General features: G+C 43.3%; 1 protein-coding gene across 1 annotated transcript in view; it reads right to left on the bottom strand.

Moving 5' to 3' along the window:
• GREB1L (GREB1 like retinoic acid receptor coactivator) overlaps positions 1-24840 on the bottom strand; it is a 3215862-nt gene that overhangs the window by 1403431 nt on the left and 1787591 nt on the right. The window contains exon 15 of the mRNA XM_044065377.1: positions 22244-22372. Coding sequence (XP_043921312.1) covers positions 22244-22372 — 129 coding nt within the window. The remainder of the gene's footprint in view (positions 1-22243; positions 22373-24840) is intronic.

Raw genomic sequence — 24840 nt, forward strand, 5'->3', positions numbered from 1 at the left:
TGGAGCAATCAGAATCATTTTTGGTTTGTCCTGTTTTACTTTTAGTAGAACTTTGAAGAACAGAGACAGAGGGAGAAAAGCACAGACTGATAGGTTTTTTCAGCTGATTGATAGAGCATCCACTTTCCAGGCTTTTTTGTGATGAGTTCTTGTGCAGAATTTGTCCACCTGATAGTTCTGGGGTGAGGCAAAAAGATCTATGTCTGGACTCCCCCATTTGTGTCAACATGTTGAAAATCCATGGTTCCAGTTTCCATTCATGTGGGTCCATGAGATTTCTGCTTAGTTCGTCTGCCAGAGTATTCAGCTTTCCGGGCAGGAATTGAGCTTGTAGTTGTATTTTATAGGTCAAGGCCGTGTTCCACAATGCCATGGCTAGTCTGCAAAGGGGGTAGGAGTGTGTACCCCCCTGCTTGTTTATGTACCACATAACTGTGGTGGTGTCTGTCTTTATCATTAATTGTCCTGGATGAAGAGATAGTCCTTGAAGGCTGTCAGTGCATTCTGTACAGCTAGCATCTTTTTCTGATTGATATGAAGGTGCATTTGATTTGGGCTCCATTTGCCCTGAATGCACTCCCCTGCCAGATGAGCCCCCCAAGCATAGTCTGATGTGTTTGTAGTTAGGGTTTGGGCGACAGGGGGTGAATGGCAGCCCCTTGTTTTGGTGGCAGGCCTCTGCCCACCATAGGAACTCTAGTTGCAGGCAAGGTATGACAGGAATTATTGTTTCCAGGCTGTGACAATGTTGACTACTAAAACTATTTAAGTACCACTGAAGTTTCCTCATATGCAGTCTTGCATATGGAATTAGAAGAATGCAGGAAGCCATGCACCCCAAGGCTTGCAGAATTTGTCTTGCAGATAGCAGGGTTTTTGTGGCCACCTGTTTGAAGTAAGTTACCAAATGAATTTGCTTTTCTGGCGTAAGGTAAGCCATCTGGGTGGTTGGATTCAAGCTTGCACCCATGAATGTAATTTTTTGAGAGGGTACAAGTGATTTCTTTTCGTTTATGGTGTACCCTAGATAAGTTAGAACCCTTTTTACAAACGCCAGATGCTTTAGAAGAATGTCCTTGTTTTCTGCCTGAATTAGACAATCGTCCAGATATGGATATATCTGAATATTTCTTTGCCTGCAAAATGCAATTACTGTAGCCAGGCACTTTGTGAATACCCTGGGTGCAGTAGATAAGCCAAAGGGCAGTGCAGAGAACTGGTAATGCAAGTGGCCTGCTTTGAAGCGGAGGTATCTTCTGCAAGATTTCCTGATTGGGATATGCAGGTATGCCTTTTTTAAGTCTAGAGTTACCAACCAGGCATCTTTGCCTAGCATAGGAAGCAACTGTTTAAGAGTCAGCATCTTGAATTTTGGAATGTACAGAAATGTGTTTAGAATAGATAAGTCCAGAATTGGACGCCATGATTTGTCTTTTCTGGGTACCAGGAAAAGTCTGGAATAGAAACCTTGTCCATTTTCCTCTTCTGGTACTGGTTGAATAGCCCCCATGTTCATGAGGGACAGAACCTGTTTCTGGGCCTCTGCCCACTGATTTGGAGGCAGATCTGGCCATCCGTATCCCTGGGATACTACATTTAAAACCCATTTGTCCTGGTTATAAGTTGCCAATTTTGTGCATGAAGTGCCAGTTTTCCCCCTAAAGGGGCAGCTAAAAGGTAAGTGCTCGGTGAGTGTAAAGGGAAGTCACTGACACTGTTTACCAAATGGTGGTGCCTTGTTGCTTCCAGATTTGGAGGTGGAGGCACCCCACTGTTTTGTTCTAAAAGTCCCTTGTGACTGAAACCTGGAGCCTTTGGAATGTCTGGGTTTGACTCGAGTGGCTCTCAAAGAAACTGGAAAGGACCAGTTCTTAGTACGCCAGTGCCTACTAAATCTTGGAGGTTGCACTTGTAAGAAATCTTTCACAGTTTGCATAGATTTAGCTTTATCTTCCATCTTTTTTAAAACTTCTTCAGCCTTATTACCAAAGAGTCGGTCCTGTTGTAAAGGAGCATACAACAATTTTCCTTTAACATGATCAGGCAGACACTGCTCTCTGAGCCAAGCATGCCTTCTTAGCACAGACCCAGTTACAGCAGCCCTGCAAGAGGCCTCCAAAGAATCAAAACCACATTGCAAAGTATGTTTTCCAACTTGCTCAGCTGAATGCAATAAATCCTGTAAATCTTTATTTTCCACACAGTCAGAAATTAACATCATTTTCTGTTTAAGTAGTCCCATGATATGCTGTTGATATTTAAGCATATGAAATTGACAGTTTAAAGCCCTGATTGCCAAGGTTGCAGAAGTGTAAACCTTCTTACCCCATCAATCCAGCGCCCTGGAATCTCTATCAGAAGGGGTAGGATTTTTAGCAGTAGAGGCCTTAATGCCCTTGGGGCCCTGAGAAATGGTTTCAGGATCTGCAATAGGGTTTTTGAAAAGGAACTTGTGGGAGTCAGGAACCCTGTAGTACCTGTCTGGCTTACAAAGAGCCGGAGGCAGAGAATCAGGAGCCATACTAAATTCTGAAAAAGCATCAACAACAATGTCTAGAACAGGAGGTATAGCCAAAGGCCTATGCTGAGGAAGAAGAAGAAAATCCCTAAGTCTCTTTTTAGATTCAGAGAAGTCCTGACTTTCCCAGTGGAAATGTTCCCTTAAGGTATGTAAAGTTTCCCCAAAAGAAAAATCCTCAGGGGGAGAAGCAGAAGGAATGGAATCTTCTGCATCAGAGTCCTCATAAGTAGGTATAGACAAATCTTGTTCATTAAAAGAGACAGAAGAAACAGAATCCTGTTCAGAAGATTCATAATCAATGTCTTGCCTAGACCTCTTAGGAGGGGGTTGGCTATCCCTGATCAGAGTAATTAAATCTTCAGCCATTTTGATCATTTGTTTTTTAGGCATAGGGGCTTGCACATGTGGCCCAGGCATCGGTTTTTTAGACAATGATTTAGATTTTGGCCTTAGTTTTGAAGATGGGTCGGTCTAATATACAAATCTGTAGGCCTGAAAACACCCTCAGAAGCAGGTGCCTGCATAGTGGCTCCGGACCCATCCAAGGTAGAGACATCCACGGGTTCCATAATTGAAGCATCTCGCAGCATACCAGACTCAGAATGGGTCTCAGTAGAGGCCTGCAAATCAGAAGTAGCGGGTATCAGGGGCTGCGAAACCGCCTCACTGAGTACCTGCGAACTGGCAACTGGCTTAGGAGAAGCATCGTCGGCAGTTTTGCTCCTCGACAGTCTGTCTCTGTCTTTTTCTTTGCGTTTTTTAGGTATTCCGGTAGTCGATTGCTAACGAACGACATTTCTGGATAATTAAATCGTGAGCCAAAATATTTAGAAGCAAAAATATACCAACGTTTAATAGTGCATTGATTAAATTTAGCACAAAACTGACAGCAAGGCACGTTGTGGTCAGGGCCTAGGCAAGGAATACAGTACAAATGAAAATCATTATGAGGTATTTGCTTCCCACAAGTAATGCAATTAACTTTTACTGACATCGGTACGGAGCAAGAAAAAGTTTCCCCAATGGGGTACTTAGCTTTTAGTTGAAGACTTCGGATCTAAAACTCGAAAATGAAAATTTCAGGTGTCGGCCGACCGGCACTTGCGAACTGCTTCTGCTTCGGGCACCGCACGGCAAGAAAGACTGATGTAGTGGCGTCAGCTGCATGTTTTATACCCCTGACGACCTGACATCATGGAAGAAGGGACAGCAACTGACGCAGGACCTAAGACTCTGTTAATCAGGCCGACTGAGGGCAACCTGCCAGCAGATTACCCAAATGTAATGACTGACGCAGTGAAACACAAAGAACATCATGCCCTTCCACATGACTTTATTTTTGCTTTTCTCAATTAATGTTCAAACATGTTGAGTGTAATTCCATTTCAGAATGAAAGCAAATTATTTTTTTCTTTGAAAATTAACTGTGGGGTGTGCGTCTGAAAATCACATTTACAGTGCACCTCCCCCTTTTGTATGATAATCTGGGAGCTTTAACAAACAGGTTTTATACAGACAGACGTTATTCCTACAGTTTTTTTGGGCTTAGAAAATTTTTAGAGCATGTCTCAACTTTAAATTCTGGCAGAAGTCTCTCTCTGCTTCTGTCTCATTCTGCCTTACAGAGGCTTGGCAACAGATACAGACAGTACAAAGATAGCATTAGATCTTCCTAGCCCATCTGATCTTTACACAAATGTGTATGATGCTTATGATAAAAAAATTGCATTCTTTCAATTCCCCAGCAGTTGGAGCTTTAATCTGCCAAAGTTCACAATCGATTATCAGATTGATGCTTTTGCTCATCTTACTTCAGTGCCTGACTGGTATACACCACATTATGGTGGTCAAAATGCTAAAGCGGTTTAACACAGTGGCAAATCTTTCTCTCTGTCTTTATAAGTCTGCTTACAATTCTACCACCTTTTATTTTAAGTATGCTGTTACTACTGTAATGATCTAGATATGATGGGCTTAAAGAGTAGCCATAATCAGACTACTCCTGTCTGTCCAATTTCTGGTCTTGAAGCTGCTACTCTTCTTCCATGATTCTAAAAGTAAGGATAAGAAAAAAATATGTAATACGTTCCATGTCACTACAGGCTTTCCATCTGTTGACATTATTGGTTTCCATTTATCAAAGTGCATCATCTGGGGGTTAGTCTCACACACACATTAGGGTAGAGCATGCACATTACTGTCAGTGGGGAACATCTCATGAATCTGATTTTTTTCTAGGGAATCTCCCAACTCTTCATATGAAGCAAAATAAAAAGTAGTTGAATAGCTGCATGGATCTCTGAAGCAGGGAATCCCACATCCCTTACGTAACAAACCTTTAATGATCTGCCTCCTAAACCAAAAGTCCTTTTAGTGAGTGGCAGAATTTCAAATTTTCTCTGCATCTGAGTTAGCATCTTAAATAATCTATGGTTGAGAGATATTTTGGCGATGGAGTGCAAAACAGGGTTTCTGTCACAGCCTCTGGTTCTTCTAATTCCAAGGGGATACAAATCTCACTAACACAGGAAAATCTCTTCTACAGAATATGTTGAGAGAAACAGTGACTTCTAACCTCTTAGAAGTGTGTGGTACAGTTCCAGGTTTGTGTTCAGTCACAAGAAAAAGTAGAAGCCAGTCCTAGACATTTAAAGTGTAAACATTCACCTTTAGTAAAGAAGGCAAAAATACTTACAACTTTCTGCTGCTAGTGCCTCAGCAGGCTTGAATGTTCACTGTGGATTAAAAGCAGAGCAGTGGTGCAGCGGTTAACATTGTCGTCTCACAGCAAGAGGTTCTCCAGTTCAATACTCAGCTGGAGTGCCTTCTGTGCGGAGTCTGCATGTTCTCCCTGCATTCGTGTGGGTTTCCTCTGGGTGTTCCACTTTCCTCCTATGTTACAAAGACATGCGTATGGATCATTTCTCCCGGGGGCCTCCATTGAAAATAGGCTCTGTCCTAGTTGAACTTTCCTAGTCAACAAATGTTAAATAATACAAAAGGATGAACAGTAGCAATGCCCATGTGTTCCAACAGATAACAGGTGGGAAATCAACTTCCAGTTCAAGGTGCTTCAGCTTCTATAGGAAACATCACCAAGACTGCTTTTATTTTTTTTATTCACTTGCCTAGTCCTACATACACTGAAGCCCTCAGACTAACAGGTTCCATATCTATCCTTAATTGAAAACTGCTTCATCTGGGCATGAGACAATGAACAGAAGTGACTGTATTAATTCTGTTTCTGAATACATTAAAACTTATTAAAAAAAAAGTAGTCAGTGCTCCAACAAAAAAAAGTGTTTCTGGAGGCCTCAGTTGGTGCAGTTTAAGAGAACAGTCTTCCACAAAATTTTGGGGTCCTTATTTCAGAAAGCTGCACATTAATCCATATCATCAGCCAAGCTTTTTTTCACTTTTCTTGGTCATAACTCAACCAGCAATACAGTAATACATTTTGCAGGCTTCCTACAAGGAAGTTTTAGCATTATTTGTGGACTCTGTGGGGCAAGTCTTAGGATAATCTGCATCATATATGCTTCATCCTGCGTAAATCAAAGAGATGGACTGATTAACTGTGTCTGCACCCACTGAATCATGGAAGATTATTACTCCTCCTTCCTTCATATCAATCTGTGACAAAAGGTAACTCAGACTTGAGAGATGACAGCAGAGGCACACCTGGGTTTCTTTGTTGTTTTAGGAAATATAGTACCCAATGCAGATGGAGTTCTAGAGTAGTCTATAACAGATACTGGCTGTCACAGCAATTAAGAAACTCACTTTCAAAGGATTTTTAGGAGGTTAATAACCATTAGCAAAGTGTGGCAGGAAGTAAGATGAAAGGCAAATAAGTGAAAAATCAAACAGAAATAAAAGCATAAAGCCACTTGCTGTACTGAGACTGGAAGGAATGAACGTGAGCAATTACGCATAAAGAATAGTTGTGTAAGAACATACCATAACAAGAGATATCCTTCTCTTCTCTGTTGCAGTATTCTTTACATGAGCGAGTTGCCTGCCCAGGCAACCTGACATCAGCCAGTGTACTACTGTAATGTGTGTGGTACATCTGACATAGGCAACTTATCGGATGCAGGCTAAAAAGGTGATGCATGCACCATCCTCAGAACTGTAGCCTCAGGAGGAGAGACGATCCAAGGAATTAGAGAGTCAATACATCCAAAAAACATGAGAGGGGGGAATGGGGGTGGGAGAAAATACTGTAACAGAGAAGAGAAGGACATCTATCATTGTTAAGTTCTTACACAACTATTCTATGTCCTTCTATTCATCTGCTGCAGTATTCTTTACATGAGGGAGAGAGCCAAAGCTCATGCAGAGAGGGAAGTGGAGTTAACTGATGAATTTTGCAGGAATGAAGAATGGCCCTGGCAAATCCAGCCCTAGATCTGGACATGGAGTCCAGCTTGTAATGTTTAGTAAAGGTGTGGACAGAGGTCCAGGTAGCTGCTTGTAGGACAGAGCTGGTGTCTAGTCCTTTGAGAAATGCACCAGAGGAAGCCATTGCTCTGGTAGAGTAAACTTTGACTGAGCAGGAAGGGGGATTTCCATGGTGGGCATATCAGAAGGTAATGGTTTTAGAAATCCAGTTAGAAATGGCTTATTTGGACACCAGAAATCCCAGAGCTCTGGGGTGGAATGAGACAAACAGCTGGTCTGATTTCCTAACAAATTTTGTTTTGTGAAAACAAAACCAGGGTTGTCTATGCACATCAAGTGTGTGCAAAATCTTCTCACTACTGTTTTGGGAAAAAGGTTTGTAAGTTTATAGCCTGGCTTAAGGACAGCTCATTAACTACTTTGGGTATAAAGGTGTGGTTGGTGCAAAGGGAGACCGTCTTTGTGGAAGATCAAACAGGGGGAAGAAACAATAAGGGCCTGGAGCTCAGAGACCCTTCTGGCAGAAGTAAGGGCTAACAGCAAGACAGTTTTCCAGGTGCTGTGCTTTAAGGAGCTACAAGAAAGCTGGCTCGAGGCTAATGAGTCACTATCATCATCATAAGAAAGTTCTTCCTCTGTAGCAGGCTGTTGTCTGACCCTTTTTTGAGGTGAAGTAGGCCAGAAGACAGGTGGAGCTAAATTTTCCACCCTTTCTGAGGTTCTGGAGGAGGGATGGATATTTAGTTTTCTGCTTTTTCTTAGCTGATACATACATCTGATGTAAGATCAGGGGTCCGGATGTAGGCCTGCATTCAAGTAAGTCTGACTATTTCTTCCCTCACCAAGACTTGCGTTATTCCCCTAGGGCCTTCTAAAAGAATGAGCCTTGGTTCCCCTGGACATCTGTAACTAATGTCTGTGAGGCCTTCCTGGATGAACTGGTGTCTGGTTCTAAGGCAACCTGCAAAACGAGTTCAGCCTGAGGATCCGTATCCGAAGTAGAATGTGTCTCCAGGCTACGATGCGCCTCAGGAGAAACATCTGCGGGGAGAGCCGCAGCTGAAGCCTCAGGCCTAAGCCTTTTGGCCTTCCTCTTCATGGAAGGCTCGGTCATCAGGTTGGAGGAACCCTTCATCGCCCGTTTGGCCAGAATTTTCAAGCGCTGGATCTCTAGATATATTGGAAGGGAAGAAAGTGTGCTACAGAGTTTTGGGGATGAAAGAGTTCTTATGGTTGTGGTGGGCCCAAGACAATAAAAACATTTAAAGTGACTATCTGTGTGGAATCTGCTTTCCAAAATCACACTTCCTTTCTTGGATGACATTAATTCAAGGGAAATAAGGTACAGCACCAAAAGACATAAAAGGTTCTCCAATGGGGCACTTATCTTTGGAAGAAATGTACAGTTGTGTACACTTACCATAAATGTAGATGTTGAAGTGTATTCACTGTTGCAGTCATCACATTTGGGATATCTGTTTGCAGTAGCCCTCAGTCGGCCTGATTATCAAAGTCTTGGGTCCTGCGACGGTTGCTGTCTCATCTTCCATGATGTCAGGTAGTCAGGGGTATAAAGCATGCAGCGGACGCCATTACCTCAGTTTTTCTTGCTCCAGATGTCTGGTGCTCCCCTAATGGGAAGCAATTAAAACAAATATATATATATATATATATATATATATATATATATATATAAGGTTACACATCCAACAAAAAAGCAAATACACCAAAAAGCTTTTAAACACAGTAAAGGAGAGTAAATGTATAGCCAGAAGTAGTCAGGGGACAGGAGGGAGGGTAACCAGGACAGCAACAGTGAATACACTCGAACATTTATGGTAAGTGTACACAACTGTACTATGTTCTTCATGTTTCACTGTTGCAGTTATCACATTTGGGTAGACTGCCAAAGCTAAGGATGGGAGGAGGCATTTAGATAGCATTAGGACCAGCTATAAGGCCCTGCAAGACTGCAGTGGCAAAGCCAGCTCTGGATTTAGAGAAAATTGGTAAATGGTAATGCTTGGTGAAAGTATGTACAGAACTCCAGGTAGCAGATTCTAGAATGTCCCTGGTAGGTACACCTCCAAAAAAGGCTGTAGAGGTAGATGCAGCCCTGGTTGAATGGGGTCTAATCCCTTGTGGGATAGGTTTTCCATGGTGCTTATAGCAGAAATGAAAGCAATGGCCTATCCATGTAGAAATGGTTTGCTTTGAAATAGCCTTCCCCTCTGCCCCTGCAGCAAATGCCACCAACAGTTGTTCAGATTTCCTTTGAGGTTTAGTCCCGTCCAAGTAAAATCTAAGTTGTCTGTGCACATCTAAGGAGTGCAGTATCCGTTCCCCTTTGTTCTGTGGATTAGAAAAGAAGGTTGGCAAATGAATGGACTGATTAAGAGCCACACTGGATATCACCTTGGGCATGAAAGAAGGATTGGTCCTCAGGGACACGCTATCCGCATGAACGATGATGAAAGGCTCCACTGCCATAAGGGCCTGTAGTTCAGATACCCTTCTTGCTGCAGTAATTGCTAAAAGTAAGGTCGTTTTCCAAGAAAGAAATGTTAACTCTGCACTTGCAGCTGGCTCAAAAGGAGGAAGAGTGAGTTTTTCCAATTCAAAGTTAAGGTCTCAGGCTGGAGTTGGGGCTCTCCTGAGTGGTCTTACATTTTTGGCCCCTCTGAGGAACAGCTTGAGCAGTGGATGAGAGAAGAGGGGTGGGTCTGTGTTGTAATGAGCTGAAATGGCTGAGGCGTGAATTTTGATGGAGGAAAAAGAAAGGCCCTTATGAAGCATCTCAGTTAAGTAATGAAGAATCTGAGGTAAATTGGACGCTGCTGCGCCCCATCCCTTGAGTTTGGTTCCAGGCACAGAATCTTTTCCATTTTTCAGCATAAGATTTTCTAGTACTAGGCCTCCTTGCCTTCAAAATGACACCCAACACTTGTTTACGGAGGGATGGTAATGGAGAGATTAGGAAATTAGCCAGGCTGCTAGGGTCAGGGTTTGAAGCTGAGGGTGCAGAATCTGGCTCTCCTGCTGTGACAGCAGGGTAGGGGTCTGAGGCAGGTGCCATGGAGCCAGCAGTGAAACTGCACAAGAGGGGGTACCAGTGTTGGCATGGCCAGTCTGGTGCAATCAGCATTGTCCTTGGTTTGTCCTGTTTGATCTTTAGTAGTACTTTGGAGAGGAGAGGCAGAGGAGGAAAGTCATAAACTGATAGATTTTTCCATCTGAAGGACACAGCATTCATTTTCCTTCCAAGCTTGTTTGTGGGGAGTCCTTGTGCAGAATTTGTCCAATTGGTAGTTCTGAGGGGAAGCAAACAGGTTTATATTGGGCTCCCCCATTTGTTTACCAACATGATGAAAATCTTTGGTTCCAGTTTCCACTCGTGCATCCATGAGATTTCTGCTTAGTTCGTCTGACAGTGTATTTAGTTTTCCTGGCAGGAACTGAGCCTGTAGATCCACTTGGTAGCTCAAGGCTGTGTTCCACAGAGCCATGGCTACTCTGCAGAGGGGGTAAGAATGGGTACCCCCCTGCTTGTTTATGTACCACATAACAGTGGTGTTGTCCATCTATCATTAATTGTCCTGGAAGAATGTGGTCCTTGAAGGCTGTCAAAGCATTCTGTACAGCTAACATTTCTTTTTGATTGATATGCAGGTGCATTTGACTTGAGTTCCATTTGCCCTGAATGTACTTCCCTGCAAGGTGCCCCCTCCCCCCCCATGCATAGTCTGATGCGTCTGTTGTTAAGGTTTGGGCGGCAGGGGGTAGTGTGAATGGTAGTCCCCTGTTTTGGTGGCAGGCCTCTGCTCACCAAAGGAACTCCAGGCATAAGCAAGGTATGATAGGAATCATTGCTTCTAGATCCTGTGAATGTTGACACCATAGGCTTTTGAGATACCACTGCAGTTTCCTCATATGCAGCCTTGCATATGGAATTAGAAGAATGCAGGAGGCTAAGAACCCCCAAGGCTTGCAGTATTTGCCTTGGAGATAACTGGGTTGTTGTGGCCACTTGTTTGAAATAGGTTGTCAAATGAATCCGTTTCTCTGGCATGAGGAAAGCCATCTGGGAAGTTGTATTCAAGCTTGCTCCCAGGAATATAATTTGTTGGCAGGGTACCAGTTGTGATTTCTTTTCATTTATGGTGTACCCCAGGCAAGTCAGTACCCTTTGAACAAAGGCCAGATGATTCAAAAGTATGTCCTGGCTTTCTGCCAGAATTAGACAATCGTCCAATTATGGGTATATTTAAATATTTCTTTGCCTGCAGAATGCAATGACTGCAGCTAGGCATTTTGTGAATACCCTGGGCGCAGTAGATAAGCCAAAGGGCAGTGCAGAAAACTGATAGTGCGCATGTAGCCGGCTTTAAAGCGTATGTATTTTCTGCAAGACTACCTGATAGGGATGTGCAGGTATGCTTCTTTTAAGTCTAGTGTTGCTGACCATGCATCTTTGCCTAGCATAGGAAGCAGCTGGTGAAGAGTCAGCATCTTGAATTTTGGAATCACCAGAAAGGTATTTAGAAAGGTCCAGGATAGGATGCCATGCATTGACTTTTCTGTGTACCAGGAAAAGTCTCGAACAAAACCCTTGTCCCTTTTCTTCTTCTAGTACCAACTGAATAGCCCCCATGCTTAAGAGACAGAGTACTTGATTTTGGGCCTCTACCCACTGATTTGAGGGTTGATCTGGCCACCTGCTTGGTGTTGGTAAGGTGTGGAAATGAAGTCTGTATCCTTGGGACACTATATTTAAAACCCATTTGTCCTGGGTAATGAGTTCCCAGTTTCTGGCCTGCAGACCAATCTTTCTGCATAAAGGAGCATTCAGTTGGGAAAGTACAGTTGTGTACACTTACCATAAATGTAGATGTTCGAGTGTATTCACTGTTGCAGTCATTACACTTGGGTTATCCTGCTGGCAGGCTACCCTCAGTCAGCCTGAATCAGTCGGCCTGAATTCCAAAGTCTAGGTCCGGCGTCGGTTGCTGTCACCTCTTCCCTGACGTCAGTGCGCCAGGGGTATAAAAGATGCAGCCGATGCCATTTTCTTCAGTTTTTCTTGCCCCAGATGTCAGGTGCCCCCAAAAAGGAAGGCTTAAAATATGCCAATAAAACATGCATGCACCAAAATATGTTATACCTTCATCTACAAGCAAATACACCACATAGGTTGTATAGATTAGAGAAGTGCAGCTAAGTTCCAGCAAAGAAAGGGAGATGGTGGGAGGGTAACCTGGACTGCAACAGTGAATACACTCAAACATCTACATTTATGGTAAGTGTACACAACTGTACTATGTTCTTCGTGTTTCACTGTTGCAGTCATTATACTTGGGTTGAATCCCAAAGCTATGGTTGGGAGGCTGGAGCTAAATAGCATTAGGAGCGGCTATGAGGCCCTGCAGAACTGCAGTGGCAAAGCCTGCCCTGGATTTAGAGTAGAGTGGTAAATGATAGTGCTTTGTGAAGGTGTGCACTGAACTCCAGGTAGCAGCCTCTAAAATGTCTTTGGTTGGTACTCCCCTGAGGAAGGCTGCTGAAGTGGCTGCTGCTCTGGTTGAATGTGGCCTAATGCCCTTAGGCACTGGCTTGCCATGGTGTGAATAGCAGAAACGAATGCAGTGGCCTTTCCACTTTGAAACAGTCTGCTTTGAGATAGCCTTTCCTTGTGATCCTGCAGCATATGCCACTAGTAGTTGCTCAGTCTTTCTGAAAGCTTTGGTTCTGTTCAAGTAGAAGCGTAGCTGTCTGTGTATGTGAAAAGAATGCAGAATTCTCTCCCCCTTATTCTGTGGGTTTGGATAAAAAGTAGGCAGATGAATAGTTTGGTTAAGGGCCACACTGGACACTACCTTAGTCATAAATGTCAGGTTTGTCCTCAGAGAAACCCTGTCTGGATAAAAGGTTCCACAGCCACGAGTGCCTGTAGCTCTGAGACTCTACTTGCAGAGGTTACTGCCAAGAGCAGAGCTGTTTTCCAAGATAAAAACTTTATATCAGCTGTAGCGGCTGGCTCAAAAGGGGGCAGAGTGAGTTTTTCTAAAACATAATTGAGGTCCCATGCAGGTATTGGTGATCTCCTTGGTGGCCTTAAATTTTTATCTCCTCGGAGGCCTTACATTTTTGGCTCCTCTGAGGTATTCCCTTTACAAAGGATGAGAAAAGATTGGTGGCTCTGTACTGTAATGAGCTGAAACGGCAGAGGCATGAATTTTAATTGATGAAAAAGATAGGCCTTTGTCCAGCATCTCAGTTAAATATTGCAAAACCTGAGGAATATTTGGTACTGCTGTGTCAATTCCTTGTGCCTAGTTCCAGGCACAGAATCTCTTCCATTTTCCAGCATAAGATTTTCTAGTACTAGGCCTCTTGGCCTCCAAAATGACATCCATCACCGCTTTAGTGACAGGTGTGTTTTGTATGACTACATTATCCGCCATGCTGCAAGATTTAAGGTCTTGAGCTGGCTGTGTAGGATCCGATTGTTTTGTTGGGACAGAAGGTGAGGTATGCGAGGTAAGGTCCAGGCTGGGCATTGAGACAAGTTCTTAGGATTGGTTACCAGTACTGGCGGGGCCAGTCCGGGGCAATCAGTATCATTTTTGCTTCTCTTGTCTGACCTTTAGGAGTACCTTGGGGAGAAGAGGCAGTGAAGGAAAGGCATATACTGTTAAGATTTTCCAGCTGAAAGATAGGGCATCCACTTTCCATGCTTGTCTGTGATAAGTCCTTGTGCCGAATCTCTTTAGTTGGCAGTTGTGAGGAGAGGCAAATAGGTCTATGTCCGGGCATCCTCATTTCCTTGTTATTATGTTGAAGACTTGTGGATCCAGTTTCCACTCGTGGGGATCCATGAGGTTTCTGCTTAGTTCGTCTGCCAGAGTATTTATCTTCCCTGGCAGGAATTGTGCCTGCAGATGTACTTGGTAAGTCAATGCTGTGTCCCACAACGTCATGGCTAGTCTGCAGGGGGGGTAAGAATGAGTGCCTCCCTGCTTGCTTATATACCACATGACCGTGGTATTGTCTGTCTTTATCAGTAGTTGTCCCAGATGAAGTAGGTCCTTGAGGGCTATCAGAGCTTTCTGAACAGCTTGCATCTCGTTTTGATTGATATGTAGATGCATTTGGTTGGCGGACCATGTGCGTTGAATACATCTTCCTGCCATGTGTGCCCCCCAGGCATAATCTGATGCATCCGTTGTCAATGTCTGTCTGGCTGGGGGTAAGGTGAATGGCTGTCCCTTGTTCTGGTGACAGGCCTTCGCCCACCATCGAAACTCCTGTTGCAGGCAGGGAATGAGAGTAATTATTGTTTCCAGGCTGGGGCAATTCTGAGTCCAAACACTTTTTAGGTACCATTGAAGTTTCCTCATATGCAGTCTTGCATATGGAATTAGTAGAATGCAGGATGCCATGAAGCCCAAAGCCTGCAGAATTTTTCTTGCAGATAACTGGGCCTTTGTTGCCAACAGTTTGAAATAGGTAGTCAGTTGCCTTTGTTTGTCTGGCGTGAGATAAGCCATCTGGGCAGTTGTATTTAAGCTTGCACCCAGGAATATTATCTCCTGAGAGGGTACTAGTTTTGATTTTTGTTCATTGCCTGTGTACCCTAGAGGCATGGTAGTAATCTCTTTACAAACGCCAGATGCTGCAGTAGAATGTCCTCGTTCTCTGCTTCTATGAGGCAGTCATCCAAGTAAAGATATATTTGTATTCCTCTTTGTCTGCAGAATGTAATTACTGGTGCCAGGCACTTTGTGAAGACCCTGGGCGCAGTAGATAAGCCAAACGGCAGTGCAGAGAATTGGTAGTGCATTGAGCCAGCTTTGAATCCGAGGTATCTTCTGCATGATTGCCTGATTGGGACATGCAGGTATGCCTCTTTTAGGTCTAAAGTCACAAACCAAGCCTTCCTGCCCAGCATGGGCAGAAGCTGCTGTAAGGTCAACATTTTGAATTTTGGTATATCCAGATATGTGTTTAGAATAGATAGGTCCAGTATTGGTCTCCAGGCTTTGTCCTTTCTGGGTACCAGGAACAGTCTTGAATAAAATCCTTGTCCCTGCTCTTTGTCTGGTACTTGTTGAATGGCCCTCATGTCCATGAGGGATGAGACTTGTTTTTCTGCCTCTGCCCATTGTTTTTTTTGGTAGGTCTGGCCAACCGTTTGCCCTTGGCAGGGTATGAAAGTGAAACTTGTAGCCCTGTGACACTATGTCTAAGACCCATTTGTCCTGGGTTATTATGTGCCAATTTTGAGGAAAAAAGTGCTAGTTTTCCCCCTAAAGGTGCTGCCAGAAGATAAGAGCTTGGCGAGGGGGAAGTCATTAGGACTGTTTCCTGTAAGGCTGTGATTTGTCTTCTCCACTTTTGGAGGTAGAAGCACCCCCATTGTTTAGACCTGTATGAACCTTGGGGCTGGGATCTGCCTCTTGGGCGTTTGTATCTGCCCCTTTGTGGTCTGTCTGACACTGGAAAGGACCAATTCTTTGTAGGCCAGTGTCTGCTAAATCTTGGAGGCTGTACCTGTAAGAAATCCTTGACTGTTTGCATAGATTTAGCTTTGTCCTCCATTTTCTTTAACACCTCTTCTGCTTTAACACCAAACTAAGTATCATGCTGTAATGGAGCATCCAATAATTTTGCTTTAACATGATCTGGTAAATTTTGTTCCTTTAACCAAGCATGCCTCCTAATGACAGAACCCGTGACAGCGGCCCTGCAGGAGGCCTCCAAAGAATCAAAACCAAACTGTAAAGTATGCTTTCCAACTTGATAGCTGCATGCAATAAATCCTGCATTTCTTTGTTTTCTGCACCTTCAGAATTCATCAACATTTTCTGTTTAAGCAGTGACAAAATATATTGCTGATATTTGAGCATATGAAACTGACAATTTAAAGCCCTTACAGACAAGGTAGCAGAGGTGTCAATCTTCTTTCCCCATCTGTCTAATGCCCTAGAATCCCTGTCGGAGGGGGTAGGGTTTTTTGCAGTGGATGCTTTGACCCCTTTATGACCCTGAGAAATATAGTTTCTGGGTCAGCAGCAGGGTTCTTGAAAAGGAATTTATGAGAGTCAGGCACCCTATAGTACCTGTCCGGCTTAAGAGGAGCTGGAGGTAAGGAATCAGGGATCAGACTGGACTCTGAAAATACATCATCTACAATGTCTAACACAGGCGGAATAGGTACATCATCTACAATGTCTAACACAGGCGGAATAGGTAGGGGCCTGTGTTGTGGGAGTAAAAGGAAAGTCCCTGAGCCTTTTCTTAGATTCAGAATAATCTTGGCTCTCCCAGTGGAAATGTTCCCTCATGGTATGCAATGTTTCCCCAAAAGAGTAATCCTCAGGAGGAGAGGCTGAAGGGATAGATTCTTCAGCATCAGAATCCTCATAGGGAGGAAGAGGGTATTCCTGATCAGAAGAGGAATCTGAAGAAATGGAAACCTGATCTGAAGATTCAAATTCTGTCTCTTGCCTAGGCCTCTTATCAGGAGGGGGAAGGAACCCCTGATCAAAGTAATTAAGTCTTCGGCCATTTTGAGCATCTGTTTTTTGGGCGTGGAGGCCTGACCATGAGGCTGTTGTACTTGTTTCTTTGTCTTTAAAGATGCTTTAGTGTTTGCCTTTGCAGCTGGAGTCGCTTTAATGTACAATTGAGTAGGTCTGAAAACACCCACAGAAGCCTCAGCGGCTCTGGGCCCATCTGAGGGAATAGTTTCCGAAGGTCCAATACTTTGAGCTTCCAGTGGCCTACACGACTCCATGTGGGAGTCTATAGCAGCCTGTGGGTCCAAAGTCAGGGGCTGTGAAAGCGCCTCACTGAGAGCCAGCGAACCGGCGACTAGCTTAGAAGAAGCCTCATCGGTTTTAGACCTCGGATGGCTGTCCTTTTCTTTGCGTGTCTTGTGAATTGCGGTAGTCGGTTGGCTATCCGACGGCATTGTGTAATTAAATCTTCTGACAACCTAGTGAAATGCAAAATCGTACCGACGCTTTATAGTGCGCTGGTTAAATCTAGCACAAAACCGACAACAAGCAACATCGTGGTCAGGGCCTAGGCAAGGAATACAGTAAGAATGAAAATCCTTATGAGGTATTTGCTTCTTACAAGAAATACACTTATTAACTTTTTCTGACATCGGTCTGGAGCAAGAAAAAAGTTTTCCCCAACAGGGTACTTAGCTTTTAATGAAGACTTCGGATCTGAAATTCGAACACGAAAATCTCAGGAGTCGGCCGACCAGCACTTGCGAACTGCTTCGGGCACCGCATGGCAAGAAAGACTGAAGAAAATGGCGTCGACTGCATCTTTTATACCCCTGGTGCACTGACGTCAGGGAAGAGGCGACAGCAACTGATGCCGGACCTAGACTATGGAATTCAAGCCGACTGAGGGTAGCCTGCCAGCAGGATAACCCAAGTGTAATGACTGCAACAGTGAAACACGAAGAACATGTGCTTGGAAGTTTTAGAAGCAAGTCATTGAGACTGTTTTCCATAGGGGGGAGTCTTACTACTCCCTGATTTGGGTGCGGAAACCCTCCACAGCTTAGTCTTGTGTGTCCCCTGGGACTGAAACCTGGGGTTTCTGCTATGTCTGGGTTTGTCTTGAGAAGACCTTGAAGAGGCTGGAAAGGACCAATTCTTAGAGGGCCAGTACCTACTAAATCTAGGAAGCTGAACTTGTAAGAAATCTTTAACAGTTTGCATAGATTTAGCTTTATCTTCCATCTTTTTAAAAACGTCCTCAGCCTTGTTGCCAAACAGGTGGTCCTGATTTAAGGGAGCATCCAACAATTTAACTTTAACATGATCAGGTAAAGAGCACAGAACCATTAACAGCAGCCCTGCAAGAGGCCTCTAAAGAATCAAATCCACATTGCAAAGTATGTTTTCCAAGAATGCATTAAATCCTGTAATTCTTTATTTTCCGCACAGTCAGGAATCGGCATCATTTTCTGTTTAAGCAATCCAATAACATGTTGTTGATACTTTAACATATGAAACTGGCAGTTTAAAGCCCTAATGGCCAAGGTTGCGGAAGTGTAAACCTTCTTACCCCATCTATATCCAGCACCCTGGAGTCTCTATCATAAGGGGTAGGATTTTTAGCAGTAGAAGCCTTAATGCCCTTGGGTCCCTGTGAAATAGTCTCTGGATCCACAACAGGATTTTTAAAAAGGAACGTGTGTGAATCAGGAACCCTGTAATATCGGTCAAGTTTCTTTTCATCAACAATGTCTAGTACAGGAGGAATAGCTAAAGACCTATGCTGAGGCAGGATAAGAAATCCCTAAGCCTCTTTTTTGAATCAGAAAAATCCTGGCTTTCCCAGTGGAAATGCTCCCTTAGAGTATGTAAAGTTTCAGCAAAATAAAAATCCTCTGGAGGGAAAGCAGAGGAAATAGAGTCTTCTGCATCAGAATTCTCATAAGCAGATAAGGGCAAATCCAGATCATCAGAAAAATCAGAATCCTGGTCAGAAAATTCATACACAACTTCAGTCCTAGGTCTCTTAGAAGGGGGAGGCTGGCTTACCTTGATTAGAGTTATAAGATCTTCAGCCATTCTTATCATTTGTTTTTTACGCATAGAGGCCTGAGCATGCGGCCTGGGCATCATTTTTTTAGGCATGGTTTGAGATTTAGGCCTAAAACAACAAGGAGGCGTCAGTTTAATATGCAAGTCCGTAGGCCTGAATACATCCTCAGAAGCCGATGCCTGCACAGCGGCTCCGGACCCATCCAAGGTAGAGACATCCGCAGGATCCATAGTTGAAGCATCTCGAGGCATATCAGACTTCGAATGGGTCTCAGTAGAGGCCTGCGAATCAGAAGTAGCGGGTATCAGGGGCTGGGAAAGCTCCTCATTGAGTACCAGCGAACTGGTGACTAGCTTAGGAGAAGCGTCGTCGGCAGTTTTGGACCTCGGCCGCCTGTCTCTGTCTTTATCCTTGCGTTTTTCGGAATCCCGGTAGTCAGATGGCTAACCGATGACATTTCTGGATAAGTAAACTGAGAACCGAAATATTTTGAGGTGAAAATATACCGACGACGGATGGTACGCTGATTAAATAAAGCACAAAACCAACAGCATGGTACGTCATGGTCAGGGGCCTAGGCAAAGAATACAGTACGAATGAAAATCTTTGTGAGGTATTTGCTTTCCACAAGTAATGCAATTATTAACTTTTACTGACATTGATAAGGAGCAAGAAAAAGTTTCCCCAATGGGGCACTTAGCTTTAGTTGAAGACTTCGGTTCTGAAACTCAAAAACGAAAATTTTAGGAGTCGGCCAATCGGCACTTGCGAACTCCTTCTGCTTCGGGCACCGCACGGCAAGAAAGACTGATGTAATGTCATCGGCTGCATGTTTTATAACCCTGACGACCTGATGTCATGGAAGAAGGGACAGCAACCGACGCAAGACCCAAGACTTTGTTAATCAGGCCGACTGAGGGCTACTGCAAGCAAATAATCCGAAAGTGATGACTGCAACAGCGAAACACGAAGAACATCCAGATTGCAAAGTATGCTTTCCAACCTGTTCATCAGAATGCTTTAAATCCTGTAAATCCTTATTTTCAGCACAATCAGGAATCAACATCATTTTCTGTTTAAGCACTCCAATGAAATGCTGCTGATACTTTAAGACATGAAACTGGCAGTTTAAGGCCCTAATGGCCAAAGTTGCAGAGGTGTATACTTTCTTACACCATCTATCCAGCGCCCTGGAGTCTACATGGGGGGGGGGGGGGGTAGGATTTATGGCAGTAGTAGCCTTGATGCCCTTGGGTCCCTGTGAAGTGGTCTCAGGATCCGCAGTAGGATTTTTAAAAAGGAACTTGAGAGTCAGGAACCCTGTTAATACCTATCAGGTTTTCTGGGAGCAGGAGGTAGAGAGTTAGGGGCCAAGCTAGATTCAGAAAAGGCATCATCAACAATGTCTAGTACAGGAGGGATAGCTAAAGGCTTGTGCTGGGGCAGGAGTAAGAAATCCCTAAGCCTCTTTTTAGAATCAGAGTAATCCTGGCTTTCCCAGTGAAAGTGGTCCCTAAGAGTATGCAGGGTTTCACCAAAAGAGAAATACTCTTGGGGGGGGGGGGGGCAGAGTGAATAGAGTCCTCTGCATCAGAATCCTCATAGGTAGATAAGGGTAAATCCTGGTCATCAGAGGAAACAGAAATTTCAGAATCCTGGCCAGAAGTATCATAAGCAAATTCAGTCCTAGGTCTCTTAGAGGGGAAAGGTTGGCTTCCCCTGATTAAAGTAATAAGGTCTTCAGCCATTCTTATCTGTTTTTTAGGCACATTGGCCTGACCATGCGATCTGGGCGTCAGTTTCCTAGGCATAGTTCTTTAGGCCTTGAAGATGAAGATGGCGTTGGTTTAATATGCAAGTCAGTACACCTAAATACACCCTCAGAAGCTGGTGCCTGCACAGGGGCTCTGGACCCATCCAAGGTAGAGACATCCACAGGTTCCACAGCTGAAGCATCTCGTGGCATACCGGACTCCGAATGGGTTTCAGTAGAGGCCTGTGAATCTGAAGTAGCGGGTATCAGGGGCTGCAAAAGCGCCTCACTGAGTACTGGCTTAGGAGAAGCGTGGTCAGTAGCTTTGGACCTAAGAGGCCTGTCTCTGTCTTTATCTTTGTGTTTTTTTGGAATGTCGGTAGTCAGATGGCTTACCGAAGACATATCTGGATAATTGAACCGAGTACCAAAATATTTAGAAGCGTAAATATACCGACGACGAATAGTTTGTTGCTTAAATAAGGCACAAAACCAACAGCGAGGTATGTCTTAGTCAGGACCTAGGCAAGGAATACAGTACAAATTAAACTCTGTGAAGTATTTGCTTTCCACAAGAAATACAATTATTGACTTTTACTGACATTGGTTTAGAGCAAGAAAAAGTTTCCCCAATGGGGTACTTAGCTTTAGTTGAAGACTTCTGTTCTGAAACCCGAAAACGAAAATTTCAGACGTCGGCTGACCAGCACTTGCGAACTGCTTCTGCTTCGGGCACCGCACAGCAAGAAAGACTTAGGTAACGGCGTCGGCTGCATGCTTTATACCCCTGACTACCTGACGTCATGGATGATGAGACAGCAACTGACGCAAGACCCAAGACTTTGACAATCAGGCCGACTGAGGGCTACTGCAAGCAGATAACCCAAATGTGATGATTGCAACAGTGAAATACGAAGAACATCCACTCAATTGCGGCAGCAGAGCAACATCCGGGACTGGCAGCAAAGAAGTTCCAAAAGATGGTGTGCACGCAAGTCACCTTTATGGCATACGTCAAACATACTGTGCACATTACAGTAGTAAAAGACTTGGGTATACTGGCCGTCGGGTCACCTGGGAAGGCAACTGCCTTATGTAAAGAATACTACAACACATGAATAGAAGGACATCACAAATTACTTATCCACTTGTCGTCCAAAGGAAAGCTTTTTGCTTTTAAAGTGTGGCAGAAATAAGCAAGGTAATCTAGCTTTACCCCAAAACCTTCAACAAGCGACCATTTATCTACTAAGAAAAAGTACCTTGTACACATGGACAATCAATACAAATCAATTTTTTCAAGTCTTCTGTTCCATGTAAGGAATGACAGAGCTGAATCTCTACATCCAGGAACAATTCTTATCTTCCAGAGTTCTGGACTAGGCATTACAATACTCTCTCAAGGTGGTTGAAAGGAATCCTTCTACAAAAACTATTACTTTCCCTAGTTAAAAGAATAATGTTAAATGCAAGAAACAATTAATTTTGATTGTCCCTCTATGATAGATACAGATCTGGTTTTGCCTGTGGAAGGGAGTAAAGCTCATTTTTAGCTCTTACCTCTCAGAAAGGATCTCCTGATACAATACAAAAAGGGACATTGCAATTACCTCTACACTTTCTTCATCTTATAACCAGAAGGATGATGTTTTGATCCATAGCTGGATCTCTCTTCTCTGACAGTACTCATTAAATCTTATTTACCTAAATAGAATATATTTTTATTATGATACAATAAAATTACTTTATTTCTAGGTACTAGTCCCAATGTGCTTAACTGCCTGCTTCATCTGAAATATGATAATGACATGAACATATGCAGTCATCTACTGTTATGACAAAAATACATCACACAACTGTATTCCAAAGCATGCAGCTTAACTACATTTTCAGAAGCCACATTAGTAAAATATAATTTCATTCTTTCTTTTATTTGGTAATTTCATGCAAATGCTTAATACAGAGAGGCACATAGGCACTGAACCACTTACCTATGGAAGAAGCTTTAAAATGAGAAGCTAAAAAACTGACTTTGCCAGTGATAAGTTCATAACTTATCTCCTTCAAGAACTCAGTTGTTGTAAGCATGCTTTCAGCTAATGCCCGAGACTGGTACTGACCTGCAGTAAAGATAAACAGCAATATTAGGAAGAACTCTTCCGATCTCTTCTCCTTTGACTATAAAAAACGAGAAGCATGCAACTACGCACAATACATTTTTTATTTCAACAGAAGGCTTTCCAGCTCCCCCTAGCTGTGAAACTTGGACATTTCATAACATTTACAGCATGTCAACTGCACAGCAGTTTGACCGATGTTTTCTGTGGTACAACAGCTACGAGTTACATTACCAAGAACAGCTACTTTTTAAACAACAAATGTAAAATAATTCCTGGAGTGCTGTGCAAAGTAAAGGGCACATCTGTTTCTCTAATGAAAATAAGTTACAGAGTGGTCACAGTAACAATTAACTTTAACCATCTGCAGCGAGTCAGCATACACTTAACTCTACACTGCTAAATCTCATCTGAAGTTCCCAAAACACATACCAATACAGGAGAAAGTACAGTTGTGCAAGTTAACTTACAATACCGTTAGATGTTCAAATAAACCACTAGTCCAGTAGCATAAGCAGAGTAGGTTACATCTTGCCATAAAATATGGCAACTGGCCAGCATCCAAAATTTTCGGGGCACCTTCCATGAATCCTAACTAATGAAGAACTCAAGGAGAGCCATACAAAGGCAGTGGCTAGGGAGACAAACGTTCAGAGCTTTCCTGCCTCAAAGGAAGGAGGCTGAGCTTTGTCCTCTACTAAGAAACAAGGTTAATAAAAACAATGTGGTGCAAAACATGACAGAAAATGGGGGAAGGAGGGAAGGTGTCCCTACAGCAAAAGTAATCTATTCAAAAGCTACTGTTACGATAAAACTAACTTACACAGCTGTACTATGTTAATCTTTAGATCACTTCTGTAGTACCATAAGCTTTATGGATACATTATCAGAACTTAGAAAGAAAGGGAGGAGGGAGAAGGGTCAAAATCTAGGAGCCTCTAGACAGCAGTCTTAGCAAAACCTGCTTTGGATCTGCAAAAAAATCTAGTTTCCAATATTTTATAAAATTATGCACAGATGCAGTTGCTGCCTCTAGAAAATTTCAAATCCACCCACTACCAAAAAGACACAGAAAACAAAACCCTTGGTAGAGTGGGCCCTGACTTGGCTTGAAAGTAATTTGTCATTATGGAAATAAAAACAGGAGTGTGAGACAACCACTTAGAAATTGCATATTTTGACACTGACTGCCTCTTTTCTAACCATAAACAGTTAATCTGAACTTCAAAGGTTTTAGCCCTGTCAATACAGTATCTGAGCTGTTTGTGGACATTCAATGTATGTGCAATTGTCTTTCCATTATTGTTTTGGAGAAAAAAGGCAGGGATATGGAAAGCTTGACTCAAAGTAAACACTGAAACTACTTTAGGCATAAATGAAGGCTCTGTTCTCAAAGATTCACAATTTTTATGAAAAATTAGATCAGACTGACTCACAGTACGAGCTTGTAACTCAGATACTCTTCTTGCAAAAGTCAGGGCAATGAGTAGCATTGTTTTCAAATCTAGAAACCTCAATTCAACCTGATGAGCTGGTTTAAATGAGAAAAAAAAGGTATACATTTCTGTAGAACAAAATTACAATTTCAGGGAAGAGACACTTACCTTCCAAGTGTGTGGATATGAAGTGCCCCTTTCAAAAACTATTTGACTTAACGATGGGTAGAAAAGGGGGGTATTTTCAGGGCACACAGGCAGAAATGACAGTCAAATCTTGATAGAAGAGCAAGAAAGTACAGTTTTGTACCTACCATAAATGTAGATGTCCGATAGGAATGCATCTGCAGTCCTTACAAATGGGTTGTCCTGTCGTCAGGCAGCCCTTCGGTCGGCCGGATTCCAAAGTCTGGGTCTGGCCTCGGCTGGTGTCGCACTTCACCCGACGTCACAGCTGCAGTTATTCGGGTATAAAGGCATCAGCCGACGCCATTTTCCTCAGTGTTTCTTGCCCCAGATGCCAGGTGCCCTCTAGGAAGGCTAAATTTGGATAAATGCAAATGATTCCAAATAGTAGAGATCAAGTTCAAAAATAAGCATGTATGTACATGTATATACAAACAAATACACCATAATAGATTCCCCCAGCTAGCTACAAGATGGGCAAATACCCTAGGAGTACCACAGAGGGGAAGGAGGGTGGGTAATCCTGACTGCAGATGCATTCCTATCGGACATCTACATTTATGGTAGGTACAAAACTGTACTATGTCCTTCAAGGATGCATCTGCAGTCCTTACAAATGGGTAGAATACCATAGCCAAACTGGGGGAGGAGGAGAAATGAAATTATGGTGTAGTTAGGATCCCTTGCAAAACAGCAGTGGCAAAACCTGCTCGGGATCTAGAGTATAAAGGTAAATTATAATGCTTGGCAAATGTATGCACGGAGCTCCAAGTAGCAGCCTCTAAAATGTCTTTGGTAGCCACTCCTCGAAGAAAAGCTGTGGTAGTGGCTGTAGCCCTTGTAGAGTGA

The sequence above is a fragment of the Protopterus annectens genome, chromosome 3.part0 (assembly GCF_019279795.1).
Source record: "Protopterus annectens isolate FY-2018-M chromosome 3.part0, PAN1.0, whole genome shotgun sequence".
Classification (NCBI taxonomy): domain Eukaryota; kingdom Metazoa; phylum Chordata; order Ceratodontiformes; family Protopteridae; genus Protopterus; species Protopterus annectens.